This window comes from Chlorocebus sabaeus, chromosome 1 (genome assembly GCF_047675955.1).
Source record: "Chlorocebus sabaeus isolate Y175 chromosome 1, mChlSab1.0.hap1, whole genome shotgun sequence".
NCBI classification, from domain to species: Eukaryota; Metazoa; Chordata; class Mammalia; order Primates; family Cercopithecidae; genus Chlorocebus; species Chlorocebus sabaeus.
This window is the reverse complement of record NC_132904.1, coordinates 124,307,961-124,326,194: the sequence shown is the minus strand read 5'-3', so window position 1 is coordinate 124,326,194 and position 18,234 is coordinate 124,307,961. Positions and strand designations below refer to the sequence as shown.

Below are 18,234 nucleotides of genomic sequence, written 5' to 3'. Positions count from 1 at the left end.
GCTGGGATAACAGGTGCCTGTCACCACACTTGGCTAATTTTTTGTGTTTTTAGTAGAGACAAGGTTTCACTATGTTGGTCAGACTGGTCTCCAACTCCTGACCTCCGGTGATCCGCCCACCTGGGCTTCCCAAAGTGCTGGGATTACAAGCATGACCCACTGCACCCGGCCACATTTTTATTCTTCTTAATAGAAATCCTATATCCATTAGCAGTCGGTCTTCATTCTTTCTCATTCCTCCTACCTCCACACCTCAACAGCTACTGGTCTAATTTCTATCTTTGTAAATTTGCCTATTCTGGAATTCTCATAAGTAGAGTGATACAATATGTGATCTTTTGTGACTGGCCACTAAGCATAATGTTTTCAAGTTTCACCATGTTGTAGCACGCATCAGTATTTCTTTTTATCACCAAAGTAATATTCTATTATATGGCCATGGCACATTTTATTTATCCATACTTTGATGGTCATTTAGGTGCTTTTCACTTTGTGGTTATTATAAATAAGGCTGCTATTAACGTTAATGTACAAGTTTTTTGTGTGATATGGGTCATATGGTAACTCTATTTGTGGAACTGCCCAACTGTTTTTGAAAGTGGCTGCTTCATTTTACATTCCTACTAGCAATGTGAAAGGGTTCCAATTTATCCAATACCCTCATGGTGAATGAGCAGTAGTATTTCATTGTCGTTTTGATTTGCATTTCTTTAATAATTAATGATATTGAGCTTTTCTCATGTGTTTACCGGTCATTCATATACCTTCTCTGGAGAAATGTGTATTAAAATCCTTGGCCCATTTTTAAATTGGGTTGTCTTTTTCTTGTTAAGTTGTAAGAGTTCTTTATATAGTCTGAATACAAGTCCCTTATCAGGCATATAATTTACAAATATATTTTCCCATAAAGTGGGTTGTCTTTTTACTTTCTGGATGTTTAGAGTTTGCAGCACCATAGGTTTTTGTTGCGATATAGCCCAATTTATCTATTTTTTCTTTTGTTTCTAGTGCTTTTAGCGTTGCACCTAAGAAATTATTGCCCAACACAAGGTTATGAAGACTTAATCCTGTTTTTTTTCTTATATGAGCTTTATAGCTTTAGTTCTTACATTTATGTCTCTGATCCACTTAGAGTTAACTTTTATGCACAGCGGTCCAATTTCTTTCTTTTTCATGTGTGTATCTGGTTGCCCCTATTATTTGTTAAAAGAGTGTTCTTTCCCCATTGTCTGTTCACTGTTGTGGACAGAGATTTTTAAATACATATGTCACCTACATTTATGAACCGCCTCCTTTATCTACGGCAAAATAATTATTTGTATTAAGTGGTTCCTCAACACTGCTCACTACAATGCATGAGTATTTTGAGGATATCTGAGTTCAAACCTGGTTTGGGGTGTGTGTGTGTGTGTGTGGTGTTTTGACCCGAATAAAACTACCACCATTCATTCTTTACTTTTGGCCAGACACTGCCATACATTTTACATACATTACCCTGTTTAAATCTTACCAAAGATTCTGTGAATTATTAACTCCATTTCACAGACAAGTAAATTTTTCAGGCAGTGAGCTTTATGTAGTTGAAATAACTTGCCAAAAGCTACACTGTTTGTGAGTCACAGACTTCAAATTTGAGCTCAGGTGAGCCTGACTTTGTAGCCTAGTATGAAACACTGTACTGGTCCTTGGACATGTTACGTGAAATAATAGTAACCAGGAAAAGGCAACATAAAGCAGCTACTATGTGCGCAATTTGTGAAGAGTGCAAATCTGAAAATCTAGTTATGCTAAATGGCTATCAATTTCCTCATCTCTAAATAGGAAGGTTAATGCCCCCCTTACCTCCTGAATTACAATCAAATATTTAATTTTTAAGTTACTTCTGGGTGATTGAACTCTAAGAAGGAAAAAAATAAGTCGGTAGACTTTTCTAGGATAATTTCATCATACTTTTATAAATCAATTGTTTAAATCTCATTTAATGCAAATGTTTCTGCTTAATACCGTATTTTTTTTTTTTTCACTTTTCTTGTATTTTCTTTGGTAAGTTTCAAAGAAAGTCACTAACAGTTGTGTGGCAAACATCCCAAATCTACTGAATTTACCATATACCAGACTTTGAAGAAAATGAATATATTCAATTTGAGGGAATAAATACTGTGAATCCAAGGAAAGCGGAAACACTTCTTATATTGAAGGTATCAATACATATTATTCCTGAAGTCATCTTCTAAGTCCTCTTCCCTATCTCATGACTTCTTCTCCCTTCTTGTAGGTGCTTATTTGGCCTTTGGTGAAGAATTTGGGATATATAGCTTTAAAACAATGGAACATTTCCCAGAAAGTATTGTTTTTGTGTTTGTAATGCTACGTCCTATTTGTCCTGAAGTCTCTATTGGAACATGTTATTACAGAATTCCAATATACATGTATAAGTGGTAAAAAAGCACAATTAGAAATATATGTTCTATGACCAGCTGCTCTTATTTAGTAGGTTTTCCAGCTGCAGCTGCTAGGAAGATGTGCACCAGACTTTGAATGTTTTGGGTGCAGGAGTTTATTTCATGTCAGTTTCCCTTGCTTCTTAGTTCCCAGGGGAAGGGAGCTGAGTCCTTGCTTTCCTTTCCTTTCCCCTAATATCCAACTGTGATTTAATTCCTCCTCCAGTTCATCCTTGAACTCAAGCAGATACATCACTTGGGATCCTACTGTATCCACCTCCCAATGATAGCTTTGTTTATTCCCACTCTGAGTGGAGATAAGTAGGAATTAGTGGATTAATAGTCTCTTTATTCACCATGCCATGCTTTCCCTCCCTCTCCCTCTACACATTCTGTGTTAGTGGGAAAATAATATCTCAGGTAAATTATGGTACATAGTGATTAAAGGTCTAATTTAAAAAACCAACAAATGACGACAAAAGACTTGGCAGGAGAAAACCACATTCTAAGGTCTTTGAGTGGTAGGTGAAAGTGATTTTGGACACATGAATGATTTGAAAGAGTTGAGCTAATATGCATCTTCAGATTTTGCACAGCTGACTTGGATCAAAGTTGTGCAAAACATTGGAGAGAATCTCGGAGCCCTGGGCAGATATAGCATACAGTGAGGCTGGGATCCTTTCCCACCTCTTAGGCATTTCTCAGAGGTACTGTGAGGTGATACTGTTGGAATTATTTTGTGATCTTTCATGCTAGATAACGTAAAGCATCCCTACTATTTTAATCAAAAGAAAGAGTTGATGGGTATTCATATTTATTTCTGAGGTTTGACACACAAAAAATTTAAAATGACTCAAACTTTGTGAAGAGACTATGAAATGAATGTCTCCTAATTGCTCTTCCATGGGATCTGATTTGCAGAATTACAAGGCCAGCTTAGCCTGAAGTCATTGCTTAAGTAACCTGCTAACTGGAATGTATTGACATGAACTGTCAACACGGCTGCTCCCTTCAACCAATTCCAACCTCTTCCTCCTCCTAATGAGAGTCTGTTATCTTGTGTGTCTTGATTTGTCTGTTATGTCCCTTAACATTATTCACAATCTCAATTGGATCAGAAAACAGCTTTTTCTAGACCACAGAATGTATGCTATTCTTTAAAATCTTAAGATCTCTACAATCTGTTTACCCAATGTATTGAATTCTTGTACCCGATATCTCATGATAATGTTCATTTATGATACATATTTCTTCTTTTCTTACTCTTTGAATAAAGTATATTGATTATATGCATCTTATATTTTTATTTGATTAATACTATGACGTTCACACTTTTATTCATTTCAAATCATTCTTCTCTTTCAACCATGTTTTCCATTTATCTTTGTTGAAACAGTTTTATTTCTGCCTTATAGTTTACTCCTTCTGTCCTTGACAAATTAACAGGTGTGATTTTTACATGCTCAATTCTCAATGGCTGCTTTGTATACATGCCAAGCTGTATCTGGAGGAGACAAATCTATATAAAAATGCAAGTATCTTTGTCTTTACTTATTATCCTATTTTTTATGTATTTAGAGGTCTTAGATTACTCTTCTTTAAGGCAGCATCTGAGAATGGAGGCACACTGTGGTAAGGGAGAGTAATAAAGAACGTTCTGCCAGCCAGAGTCTAATTTTACAGGTTTTAATCCATTGTGATCATTATAAAGTGAGCATTCCACTTTAACAAGTAGGAACCTTGCCAGAACAAAGTGACTGCCAAATGAATGACAGTGTTTGCTCGCTTCATCTTAGGCTGGAGGTTACGGACTCTTACTGATACAATTACTTATTAACTGCATGATCATGGAATCTTCCTCTGTTGCTTTGTGTCTTAATTTCTCTTTCTATTTGGAAGGTGCCCATGAATATTAGAAAGACACAACTTTTCAAAAGTTGAGATTGTGGTGGTAAAATAACAAGGAAAGAGCTGGCCCTAAATGTCATCCTGCAGAGAGATGAAGGTACACAGGATTCATCAGGCAGTGAGTGATTTTTGCTGTAAGACTTGATGTGTCAGGGATGAGACCCACTCATTGACTTTGGTTGTTTTTAAATGTTTGGGATTTGGCAGAGCTCAATATGTATTTGGTCAAGTCCTTTAATTTTTCTTGTTTTCCTGTAAAAACTCTAGAAAAAAATCTAGGCAATACCATTCGGGCACGGGCAAAGATTCCATGACAAAAACATCAAAAGCAATTCAACAAAAGCAGAAATTGACAAATGGGATCTAATTAAATGAAAGAGCTTCTAGACAGCAAAAGAAACTAGCATCAGAGTGAACAGACAACCTATAGAATGGGAGGAAATTTTTGCACTCTATCCATTTGACAAAGGTCTAATATCCAGAATCTACAAGGAACTTAAACGAATTTACAAGAAAAAAAAACCAAAATGAAAAACCCCATTAAAAAGTGGGCAAAGAACATGAATAGACACTTCTCAAAAGAAGACATTTATGTGGCCAACAAACATATGACATAAAGCTCAACATCACTGATCATTAGATAAATGCAAATCAAAACCAGAATGAGATACTATCTCATGCCAGTCAGAATGACGATTATTAAAAAGTCAAGAAACAACAGATACTGGCGAGGCTGTGGAGAAATAGGAATGCTTTCACACTATTGGTGGAAATGTAAATTAGTTCAACCATTGTGGAAGACAATGTGGCAATTCCTCAAAGATCAAGAACCAGAAATACCATCTGACCCAGCAATACCATTACTGGGTATATACCTACAGGAATATAAGTCATTCTATTATAAAGATAACATGCATGCGTATGTTCATTGCAGCACTATTCACAATAGCAAAGGCATGGAATCAACTCAAATGCCCATCAATGATAGACTGGATAAAGAAGATATGATACACATACACCATGGAATACTATGCAGCCATAAAAAAGAACAAGATCATGTCCTTTGTAGGGACATGGATAGAACTGGAAGCCATTATCCTCAGCAAACTAACACAGGAACAGAAAACCAAATACTGTCTATTCTCACTTATAAGTGGGAGATGAAAAATGAGAACACATGGACACAAAGAGAGGAACAACACACTGGGGCCTGTTGGAGGAATAGGGTGAGAGAGAAAATCAGGATAAATAGCTAATATATGCAGGGCTTAATACCTAGGTGATGGGCTGATAGGTGTAGCAAATCACCCATGGTGCATGTTTATGTGTGTAACAAACCTGCATGTCTTGCACATGTATCTGGACCTTAAAATAAAATAAAATAAAATATTTTTTAAAAGGAAAAAATTTTCTTGTTTTCATTGCTAATTTTGAGGTCTATGAGCATTTCAAGGAAAACTTAAATTGTATATGGGATTTTTTTATAGTCTAGTCATCTACTCATCTGAATGGGACATCCAAGAAGACTAGGGAGTCTTCCTAAGAACTCCTGGAAGGAAAGGTTTGTATGGTCTGAAGATTAAATGAGCTAGAAACCTTAAAGACTAGTTTGAAAAGTTAAGCTCTAGAACTATTAAGCAGAGTTAGAAAATAGCTGGCCTGGTCTCCCTCCATGTTTATTATTTTAAAAATTGTATCTAAAAAGTGCATGTGTAAACGTGTGTGCATGTGTATGAGATCTGACAATTTCAAACAAAGATAACCATGTCATAAAATAATAATGCCCTTTACTATGCACAAAGGCCATCTGTAGTGAAGCTGGAAGTAGGCCTGAATGTACCATCTTAGATCACATTTGGTATAAAGTGGTTATTTTATTCATTCATTAAGTCATTCTTTTACTTATTCATTTCATTTACTCAGTTACTCAGTTATCTCTTCTTCCAACACTTATTAAGCATTCACTAAGTCCTTGTGTTTAAAGCTGGAAATTCAGATTTGAGTAGAATACGATTCCTGTTCTTGAGGGGCTCAGACTATTTTTGGTAATGTCAGCGCCCCATTGGAAACCTATATGTGCTGCTGAACGCTCAGAGGAGGAAGTGCCTGATTTTATCTAGCAAGACCCTGGAAACCATGGGGGAGGTGATTTGCTGCTGAGTCTTGACAGAGGTGCTGGGCAGGTAGACCAGGGCTTTCCAGAAAGGAAAAAGCCTGTAAAAATGCACAAAAGAGCGAAGAAGTAGAGTGTGTTCAAGGGATTGCCACAAGTCCAGGATTGTTAGAGAGCAGGGTCCCTATGTGGGGGAGGAGGTGATGTGTGGTCAAAAGGTAAAGAGGACCAATTTTGGCCTTTTGGACCGTGCTTGCATTTTATCTGCTTGGCGGTAAGGAGTATCTAAAGGAGTTTAACCTAAGGGGTGGTTTTCTGCATCCTGTTTTTAGAAATCTGGTGGGAATGGCCACCTTGGCTGCATCTTGCCCAGGCTCTCTGACTTTCGGGAAAGTCCTCTGATACTCTCCTGCAATGGCAGCGGCAGCCCTTGTGTACTGTGATGTGGGGAATGCTGGCCAAAGATTTTACACTGTGATGAAAACTTTTGCCTATCCAAATAATTTATTTTAAAAGCAGTATGAACCTTATCCATTCCTTTAAGGTGGAGGTGACTAGCGTCTGGGCTTTGGATGGATATGGAGCGTGAACAAACTCACCAACATTGATAAGGATGGCTTTTCAAAGGTGATGGTTAATTGGCGATGGGGGTGGGGCTTAGGAGAAGTGGAACATTGGCCTGTCTATCGCTAGGTTCTTTGCAGAGGTTTCTGACAGAGGAAAGCTAATCAGGAGACCTGCATGGGGAGAGAGGCGTGTTATTTAATTAGCTTTACAATGGGCTGACTTGAAGGCACGTGGTGGTTTTAATAGAGGGAGATAGATGTCCTTTTTTGCAGGGCTAATTGTTGGGGAAAAGCAGGGTCTTTGTTCAGACCCAGCATGAGGGCTGTGATCTCTTGGAGCCTAGGGCTGCCCCTGCTAATAATTTTAGACAGAGCTATTCAAGGCTGCTCTGTAGAGAAAAGAAGAACAAGAACTGTATTGTGTATGCAGGATCACTGCCCAAACCTCCCCAAAGTCACTGGGAAAAAAAAGGAGAGCAAGAGGACTCAGCCATGTGCATTTTGGAGTATGTCCCCATCATTTATTTGCTATGGTTGTTGGAAAGGGCAAAGTGACACTTCCATCAACTTGGAGCTGAGGTGGGGTGACTTAACTAAACACCCCTAGAAAACCAATTAAGTCTGCTTTCCCAGTGATACAGCATTCGTCTTGCCAAAATGGAGCGGGCAACTAGCGAGAGGACTATGACTGCTCTCTGCTGCCAGCCTTGATGGCTAGGTGCCAGGCAATGGTAGTGCCAGAATGCAAATTACATAGCTGATGTAAATGGCAAATTCTGTGTTTTTAGGGGGCAGTCCTAAGAGCACCGATGGTTTGACTGGTGACCCAAGGGGCAAGATGAGAAACCTTTCCCTAAGGTTCTTTTGGGCAACTGGTCAGCATAGGTAGTTAACACCAGGGAGCAGAATGCTTTATCTGAATTCCAAGTGGCAAGTCCAAGCTTGCAGGGAGTGCTATCTAGGTACAGAATTCTGTAGCTAACATGTATGTGTATGGTACAATTAGAGATAGTTAGAGGTTTGGGTTTATAGCACAAGTTAAACTGTTCATACCACTGCACTCCAGCCTGGGTGACAGAGCGAGACCCTGTCTCAAAAAACAAAACAACAGAACAACAAAAACGACAAAAACTGTTGGCTGGCAGCAAAAGAGACAGCCAAGGAAAATGTAAGATGCGATAACACAGAAAAAGACTTCTGTGAAGTGAGTGCAATAATATGCTGTCTAATGGGTGCTAGTTTGGGAAGTACCTCAAGCAGAGTGCTATGGGTGCACATTGAATAGCATGTGGGATTCTTCCCAGATTGAAAGTCAAATGCTGAGGCCGGTTGCTTAAGAAGGTCTTATTTTGTTTAGGTTGTAAAAATCAAACGTGCAATCCAGAGAGTGGAGAACCCAATACTGGAAGGAATTCAAGAGGGTACATATTCTCTTTGCTGCTAATTTGTGATGTAGCTGTGAGTCTATGATTAGAACTTTCATAATTGTATCTCACATCTATATAGTGGGAATCAATCCCCTTTCATCCAAGAGGGATGGTGTCAAGGATTTGCGCGAGTTGTATACCTAGACCAAAAATTATCTTTGTCACTATGTCATGATTTTAACAGCACACATGAAGAGAGGACACTGTGTCCTTATTTCTTCCTAAGAATACTATATACCACAGTTTGGATTAACATTCACGAAAATTTTATGCTCACTAAATCCGAAGTCACAATTCTGATTTTTAAGATTAATAATAGCAATGAAGGGTTACTGAGTCCTCATTCTGCGTCATGCACAGTGCAAAGCACTTGGCACCCATTCATCTCATCTCAGTTCAACTCTATGAACTAGGTACTTTCTTCATCTCCATTCTATAGATGAAGAAACTGAGGCTTTCTGAGGTCAAAGACTGACATCTGGAGAGCAGCCAAGCTAAAATTCAAACTCTCATCTATCTACTGCCAAGCTTGTGCTCTTAACCCATTCTGCTCTGTTGCCTCCCTGGTTATTTTAGAGTTTAAATTTATTCAATAGTGAGGAAACCAAAGCCTGGTAGTTTCTGCTTGGCAAGAAACTGCAGGTTTTTGTATGGACTATTTGGAAACAGGAACACTTATTTGGAATAGCCTTTTTACCTCCACACCTCAGTTCAATTCAATTCAATTAGACAAATACTCTCTAGAAGAAAGCATTAGCTCACTACAAGTGGACAGATATGTAGAGGCTGGACCTTTCCTGGGTCTAGAATTTTGTTGCCAGCCATCTGGTCTCTCTCAATGCTGTGGAATCCCCTGAAAGAAAAGTTTATAATCTTCTTGATTTTTAAAAATTCTCAACAATTATTCAGAATTTTAAATTCCTGGAAAGGGTTCTCTCTTGGGAATCTGCCATGAGAGCGCTGACTGGCCTTTGTTCTTTCCTCTCACAGTCCATTGCCAGCTCCCCACCCAGCTGCACCTCCTTCTACCCCTCCGGGATAGGTCCCTTGTGGTACTTCCTACCCAAGGCCTTTTTGTGATGAAGTCTTTCAAGATGGTTTCCCAGTCTGCGGAGAACACATGTTTCTGATCATTCTGAGGAAACACGTTTCCATTAAGAAGCAACTTCTATATGCTTTCTGCTTTCTTCATTCTGCATGTTACCTGTCATTACCTATCACTGCCAGCCCTGGACTCTTGAAAGTGTTTCACAGGCCTGTCTGATTAAATGGCGCCCTCTTGCATGTCACACATGCCCATTTTGCTTCTCTTGTTTTCACCAACTCAATGGAAGAAAGATTTTTATTGTATGGGAGCCAATCCAGATAGATGAGATGTGAGCTGGGTCTGTTCCACCTCATGAGTCATGGGCAGGACCATCCACTACATTCTGACTCCTTCCCAGGGCTGATGCAAGATGTGGATTGAGCACAGCTGGCTTCTTGTAAGTTAAAGAAGACTTCATTTCTTTTTGGTCCTTAAGAGCTGAGAATCAAATGTGAGCTGTAATGCCGGAGAAACTGACATGTCCCTTTTTGAGCTTCTTATTCAAATCTATCAACTTTACATCATTGACATGCTTGATGCTCAGTAAATTCTAAATATGAATAACTACATTGGATACCTTAAGTTGTTTTAATGAATTTATGCTCCTGCATATTTATGAAACTTAGATTCTGTGCACTCTTCTCAGGAGAGTACATACCAGAAAAGAGGATTGAAGCAGCATGGGAACTTAAAAAGTGCTGTGCATTTTATTTCCTCTGTTGGTAGAGTTAGCATTAGTGAAACTAGGATTCATGTTAATTCATTATGACACTGTAATGCTGCTCAATGAAGGATGCCTAAGGTAAGATAGGCATAGATTCTTGAGTAAAATATTTGTGGATGACTGCAATGGCATACTCAAAGAATGTTATATTTACTGGCTAAGTAGGATGTTCTCAATGTGACACATCAATTTTTCTTGGGACTCTTATATGGAACTGGTTCTGGAAGAAGTGATGTAAAATAATGTGTGTTCATGATTCCTGCTCAGAACTCAGGAGAAATGATGAGCCCTCACCAAACCCAATATTTCCTTGGTTTTTAGGCTTTAAGATCAGCTGCCTTTTCTGTTCCAACATCTTGATTACCCATTAGCAGATACAAACCATGAAGTGCAGAGAGTAATACTCTACTTTGACAAGAGCGGTTAGGGTTGCTTTATATGTTTCTGTGCCACCTGGTAAATGGTAGCAGCTCCATTTGATCCTCCCTGTCCTTTTCGTTTCCATCTTCACTCTCAGCCCATCCCCATGTCCCCCAATTTCTACTTCCATCCCATACCCTTCCTCACTATAGACTCATCTGTATAGCCAGAAGATGTATTTCAAAATACAGTGCTTCTAGAGTCCTGACAGATTAAACTTGAGAAGGTGAAAGGGATTTGTGATAAGCACCCAGGCTCACCATAAAGCATGTAACAGTCTATTCTTTCTCATAAGATGGAGGAAATTGAGTTCATTTCACGTATTTCCCTTATCTTACAAATAATGTATATAGCAGTTACACATCTTACCTTCGTGGTAACCAGTGAAATAAAAGATTCAACTCAAAGTTCGGAAATTCCTGAAGACTGCTTCTGAGCAGCCATCTGAGAATATGAATAGCATGATGTATAAAATGTCCAGGCTGACGATCAAACAACTGATTTGCTTTGTGCTGAGCCAAATGTCATTTTTTACGTGAAGTCTCAGAATAAAAAAATTAGATAAAAAATAAAATGAATGTTGTGATCTTAGCAACATTCTCCTTTAAGGGGATGGGAGGAATGGGAGGAACAGAATAAAACTTTATGAAGACCTTTTTAGTTTGAAATGAGTCAGTTGGTTGGCTCTTTAATTTTAACTGTGGGCAAATTTGAGTCTCACTTTAGACCGAACTAAGCAAAACAAAACTGGTATCTGAGCTTTGTTTTTCTGTAAAAATGTTACAGGATGTTAGGAAGTTAACTGTTCATTAATTAAATAATCAACATAATTTATAGGGCTCTTACTACCTTGAGCTAAACACCATGGAGTGTAATAATGACTGAACCTCAGTTGCTGCCTTTAAAGAGTGTAGGAGACTGACGCACATGTTCAAATATGTACTAGGAGCGTGCTCTTGAGCTGAGCAGAAAAGTGGCAACTTGCAGGGGTGGGGTGACAGCTTCTGCGAGGGAAATTCTTTGTGTACGGCAAATGTACATGTGAGAAAAAGACTGAGAAACACACTCTGTGTTCTCCCTAGATTTTCAGCTTGACCTTCTCTTGTGTCTTCTGTGACCTCCGGAGATCCTTTCACCTCCATTCTATCCCGGATCCTTTACATGTCTTCCAGCATGAGGACCTCCCATTTATCTGTTTTCTGTAGTTCCATGACTGTTGGCCATGCAGGACAATTAATTAAAGTATGGGATACTTTACTAGGTCATAACTTAACTGCATTTTGAAATCTTGGGGACTGAAGTCCCAGAATGACAAGAATATAAAATCACTGTGTCTCTACCTCTTCATCTCCTCTCCTTCTCTGTCCTCAGCTTCCCCTTCCATTGTTCTCAGAGGACTTCCCTTCCACTACTTCCTCCTGTACCACTGTCCCTTTTCCTTTCAGGGCTATTTCTCCTTTTTGTGCTCCACTCATCTCTGCTTCTTGATCTCTAGGGTGGTAAATGTTAGTCTTTTGGGGCAATTGATTTGGCATTTTAAATGAAAGTAGTGGGGAGAGGGGAAAAGATTCCACAGTGAAATTGTCTTAATGTAAGATTCAAACCACAACTGCAGAAAACATCTGTTTTGAAGTTTGATGTTGTCTTTGTAACCCAAGAGAAAAGCAGAGTAAGATCAGAGGAAGGCCTTAGCCTTCCGCCAGGATGAAACCACCTGCAGCCTTGGACCGTGGGTGAAATCCTGTAGCCCTGGGATGCAGAGCTTCTAGGAGACTGACTGTCCTCTTCTGTCATATTATTAAAGGACGTTGGTCCTCTTGCCATCTGTGCTATTGCCATTATCCCTCTACCTCCTCAAGAGTCCAGTTCAGGACAATTTAAATTGGAATCCCAATTACATGATCCCCAAAGGCTCACAGAGTAAACTGCATTCTGCATTCACAGCAATCCCAGGCAACATTCTCAGCCTGCTTCAGGAAGGCACACAACACTGGGTGTGGATGAGACCTCAGAACCCTCTAACCTTGGGCAGCTCCTTGCCTCTTCCTGTCTGAGCCATGTTTGATTCGCTGCAAGAGGAATACGTGTCTAAACTGCTGGATTTTAAAATGTCGCTTGGTCTGTGGATTAGGCCAATCCATTCCACATTGTTGGGGCTGCAGATGCAGTTGAATGGTTCATAATTATAGTCTAAAGAAACTGCAGACAGCAATAGAGCCAACCCAGGCCCTTTCTCTCCTGACAGCCCATGCCAAGCTGTCTCCCACAGGGAACCATAGTATGGTTATCCTGCAATGTACTTGCCCAGAGACAATACATCCAGTGTAGAGAAAAAGTTGGATTTCTAGAAATTGAGTCTGCTCATCTATCTGCTCCTATGTCCATTGTATCCTGCCTTGTGTCTCAAGGGTGTCTGGTACTTCTCCTGCCAAAGTGAAATGCAAAGTAAGTGCAAGGAGATGCCAGGGAGAGAACTGCTATCGGGGCATCTGGTTCTGGTACTCGCACTGACTTTTTTAGGTTGTGTGGCCCCTGGAAAGAATAATTTCCTCACTCAGACTCATTTTTCTCCTCTGGTAAATAGGAGTGCTGGACTTGGAGAGCAGTAATAAACTCCCACTGAGCTCTAACATGTGACAAACCCAAGACCTAAGGTTTTGTCTCCAAAGAGGCACCACAAATGTGATCTTCTTTCAAAATTTAAACTATCACTTTTCTGTGACTCAAAACAAATATAAATCTGTAGTTCTCTTCTTTGGTCAGGTAGTTCTGGAATTTCTCAAGTGAGGCTGATGCTGGGCAGGTTGCCAGTTTAAGAACTGAGGAAGGGGCTTGAAGAGATTTTTAAATTAAATGTGGTGATAGTTGTTCTATCTCTCCCTGGAGATAGTTCAAGTAAATTGAGTATCCAAGTATTCTGCAAAGGGTTGGCTGTAGAGAGACATTTAATGTGATTTCTCACATATTCTACTGTGTACTAGATCTTAATAAAAATAATCAAATACTAATTCACACCTAGACACTGTGCTAAATGCTTTGCATACATTATCTCATTTAATCATTCAAATAGCCTTCACAGGTGTGTGCTATTATTATTCCTAGTTGAAACATGGAGGAACTGAGGTTCAGGATTGTTTAAATGACTTACCTGTGGCAATTCAGCTGGTTAGTTGGTAAAGAATTTGAACCTGAGTCTTATTCCAAAGCCCACACTACTATCCTCTTTGTTTTCTTATAGAGAACTTTCCACGGCAAACAGGCTTCCAAGTCCTCCCCTCTCCCCCAACCCCACCCCACCCTCCCTTCTTCCCTCCTGACTGCAGCTCCTCCTACCCTCATTGTTTATTGTGCCTTCTAAACAATAGCCAATGAGTCTGTGTTCCATTCTAGGGAGAGCTAGGGGTGATTTTATTCCCTGAAACAGAGATGAGGTTGTGACACAAAAAGGTTAAGTGGCTTTGGTGAGGTCACAGAGCCAGCCTGCAGTCAGCTACAGTACCATCTGAGCCCTATGACTCGGGTCCCTTAACCGACCCTAAGGCATTTTGGCATCCAAGTTTAATTAAGAGAGTTATTTTAATTTTCCTTCCTATCTCTAATTTTCCATTTTATTGCTGCTCGATAAAGTAGATATTGAAGTGCCAGGCATTTTTCTTCCCTAGTGTGCTTTTTAATGACTAAACTTATCACATAAAAACCACTTGCCTTAGAGGTAAGCTTTCAAAGCCTGTTTCTGTGTATGACAGAGACTGTTGCCTTTTCTCAGAGAAAAATGAGACCACAAAGGCAGCTCAGACAGGTTGTTGTTAATTGAGGGCTTTTTTTTTTTTTTTTTTTTTCTAAATCTTACATTTATACCAGTAAATCAACATCTGTGAGTCATAAACTGGTTCTGGATCAGCCGTTAGTGGTCTGAATGTTTTTGTACCTACCTTCAGAAAAGCATATTTTAGCTCAAAACTCAGGGATTCTTTGTTTTGTTGAAGTTCAAGACTCAGGAGTAGACAACATGCTAGGACACTTCTGGAGAGGGAAAGCCTGTCTTCCATGATTGTTTAACATTAAGTGTATATTTATATTTCTTTTTGATTGAAGTTGGGGTGGAGTTGAGGGAGGAGTATAAATAAAAAAGAAAGTATGCTTTTTACATACTCCATGTGCTTGAGGAATTCCTGTATGAAGGTGACTATTTTCTTAATATTATTGTCTAGCTCCACTCTTCTGTTTCCCAACTCCTGCAGACTTTTCTTGGCCCTTATTGACTTGAAATTCCTAGTGTAAGGCGATTCAGCACTTGGTAGGATATAATTAGCTGAAGTCTAAGGAATGCTTAAAAATACAATTCTGTTTTTTCCCAAATGCAGGAGGAACAGACTGCTGCAGTACAAGCACAAGCAAAGAAGTATTTCTTTGATTGATTTTTTTTTTCCTGAGTGCCTTAAAAACCAGATATGGTATTGAAGTATCTTGCCCAAGTGGATGAAAGGCAAAACTTGGCTGCTGTTGTTTGGTTGGTGGGGACACTGAGGCATACATGTAACTGAGTTGTTGTGAGTGTTGGGGATAGAGGTTCTGCTCTACTATGAACGGAAAAGGGCACAGCCCCTGACATTTTTTAGTTCATTTTCAGAAGCCAGAGCATATCACATTCACTTAACCATTGAATTAGGAAGCCCATAGTGACCAAAAAGCTGATAGTTCATCATTCAACACATATTTACTGAGCTCTGTAATGTCTTAGGCACTAGGCTAGGCATCATTTTTTTAGCATATGATAACATAGACATATCACTTAAAGTCCATATGAACATTTAGAAAAATCTACTTGTGTCCTAAAAAGAGAATGAATAAAAATTTCATTTATCAACATTGATTAGATTAATGAAGCATGACCCTTGCAGACGTGATGGGATTATTATATCTCAAATATGTAAAAAATATTTTAACATGACCTTATTAGTGCTCTTCATCCAAATCCAGGGTTAGATGCATAACTTCTGATGGCATAAATATTCATAATTAATATCATCTGCATGTAACTTTCCTGGCAGCCTGTGGTGGCGCCTGGCTATCTCTCCAACCTCCTGCTTTACGCAACCCCATTCCTTGATTTGAACATTCACACATTTTGTTTCTGTGCTTCAGGACTGGGTTAGGAAAAGGATGATTGACTATCTGAGTTGTCACCATTGAAGAATTAGAAAGAATAATTTTCCTCATTTCTAGAGTGGAAAGTGTTTACAGTTTAATCATGGCGGGCTTTTTTAGTATCTAATTTTGGTGGATGTTAGCAGCAGTGTTTAGGCTAGTCTGGGGAAGAAAGTTGAGGAGCAGACTGGGGAAGAGAGAAAGGCGTTGCTCCGAGGAATCTGCATTTGAAAATAGAGAAGTACTCACACTTGGATTAAAAAATGCCAACATTTTCTTAATACAACATCAACAAAACAAAATTCCCCAAAACAACTCTAGATTTGTTCATTTCTTCTCCTGATGAATTCATAGTGAGTAAGGCAGGATTGATTCAAGAACCTTTTTTTTTTTTTGTGGTTCATTTGGACGTGTAAATGTACAATTCATTCATCAGCTGTTTCCCTAGGCTTTTCCCAGGACCAGAAGTGTCTGTTCTTGTCATCTGGAGGCCAGCATTGTTTTCTCATACCTTTTGGAAACACAGCTGGATTGCAACAGTCTTTGTTCTTTCAAAAATTAGGACTATCACATACAAATATTTTCCTCTGGTCACTAAGGAGGGACTTAATCTGGAGTTTAGACCAGGAGTCAGATATATTTCTGTTCCTGGCTTCCTCCCCGATTTGCTGTAGGAAACCTGCAAATTACTAAGGCTTCAAGGGCACAAAACTGGGTTTAGATGAAGGTAAGCATGTGTGTTAAAACTTACCAGAGGCAGAGGTTACAGTTGCAGTCAAATGTTGGGAGTTCAAATGTGCTTAGAAATCAGGAAACATTAAAAATAGCTTTCTCTGAGATTGCTCAGGAAGATTTATGTTAAATCTTTTTGTTAATCAAAGATGGAGCTCAATACTTGGTTCTAGCTATGTATTTAGATATACATATACTAGTTGATTTGTTAATTAGGACAAATTATCTCTATTTATCACAACCAATGTATTAGTGGCAAACCATAAATTATTCGGGTTCATTTTGTTTTATCTCAAGCGCTGGGAGTTCCCAAATGGAACAGAAACTGTGCATTGTGATTCTGTCATGGCTGCCAATGATGTACTCCAGAAATTCAAAACCACAGAGCCTCTGCATCACTTTTTTGGTGGCGGTCGTGGGAGGGTTATTAGTTTTATCTAAAAGAAGAGAGTCTCTGAAAGAAAAGACAAAGCTTTGGCCAATGGTGACATAATTAGAGGGACAGAATAATTAGAAATACATCATAACTTCCCCTTCAACCCAACCACTGCTGGACGTAAATTGGAAGCTTACGGAAGCTCATGGCTGGGTTCTAGTTTGGGGTCCCGTTCTGGATGCTCCTCCAACGCAGGAGCATTACATGGGTGGGCTCTGAAAAACCGAAGCCTCCTCCAGAAACACACGCCCTGACTCAAGACCCGGCTGGAGTCCAATATTCCTAAAGCCCTTTGAGGACACGGGCTCACGAATCCCCTGCGCCTGCCCGCACGCTCGCCTTCATCCACATGCCTCACGTCCTGTGTGTCAGTCTTTGTGAATGAATGATGTACACGCACTTGGAAAACTATGCTGCTACAGGGAGGGGGCGGGAGCGGGTGACCAAGCCCTCAAGAATGCGTGGAGAATCAGACGGACTTTCCCGAAACGGTGGAGGCGGCCTGTGCGCCCAGCCTGCCCACCCGCTCCCGGCCCTTCCCGCCCCTGCCTGGGCTCCGCGGCCCCGGGCTCCGGGCACTGCTCCTCCGCGGCCGCGGCCCGGCCCCGCGCTCGCCCGCCCTTCCTTTCGCTTTGGGCCGCGGGCGGCGATTGCCCGCGGAGCTCGGCCCCGCCCCCGATGCCCCGCCCTGCCCCTACGCCCCGCCCCTCGCTCCCCCCAGCGGACATCGCCGGGCCCGGGGCGCGCGGACCCAGCGGCCGAGACGCGGCACCGCGAGAAACGCCCTAAGGAGGAGGGGAGAGCGCGGGAGGGCGAGAGGGAGGGAGAGCGGCCGGGAGATCGAGAGCGAGCGAGGCAGCCGCCGGCGGAGAGGAGAGCGGGCGAGGGCCGGGCAGGAGGAGCGGGCGCGGCGCGGGCGAGGCTGGGACCCGAGCGCGCTCACTTCGCCGCAAAGTGCCAACTTCCCCTGGAGTGCCGGGCGCGCACCGTCCGGGCGCGGGGGAGAGAAAGGCAGCGGGAATTTGAGATTTTAGGGAAGAAAGTCGGATTTCCCCCGTCCCCTTCCCCCTGTTACTAATCCTCATTAAAAAGAAAAACAACAGTAACTGCAAACTTGCAACCATCCCGTCTGTCCCCCACTCCTGGCACCATGAAGGCGGCCGTCGATCTCAAGCCGACTCTCACCATCATCAAGACGGAAAAAGTCGATCTGGAGCTTTTCCCTTCCCCGG

General features: G+C 40.8%; 1 protein-coding gene across 4 annotated transcripts in view; it reads left to right on the top strand.

Annotated features, from left to right (window-relative positions):
* The window catches only part of ETS1 (ETS proto-oncogene 1, transcription factor), a 128,204-nt gene that overhangs the window by 46,657 nt on the left and 63,313 nt on the right, over positions 1-18,234 (top strand). For 2 of the 4 annotated variants that reach the window (XM_038005004.2, XM_008021463.3), the window contains exon 1: positions 17,838-18,234. The exons of the other annotated variants lie outside the window; for them this stretch is intronic. In XM_038005004.2, the coding sequence (XP_037860932.1) occupies positions 18,153-18,234 (82 nt within the window). In that variant the 5' untranslated portion in view covers positions 17,838-18,152. Of the gene's footprint in view, positions 1-17,837 lie in introns of those variants that run through there. 4 annotated transcript variants of the gene reach the window in all.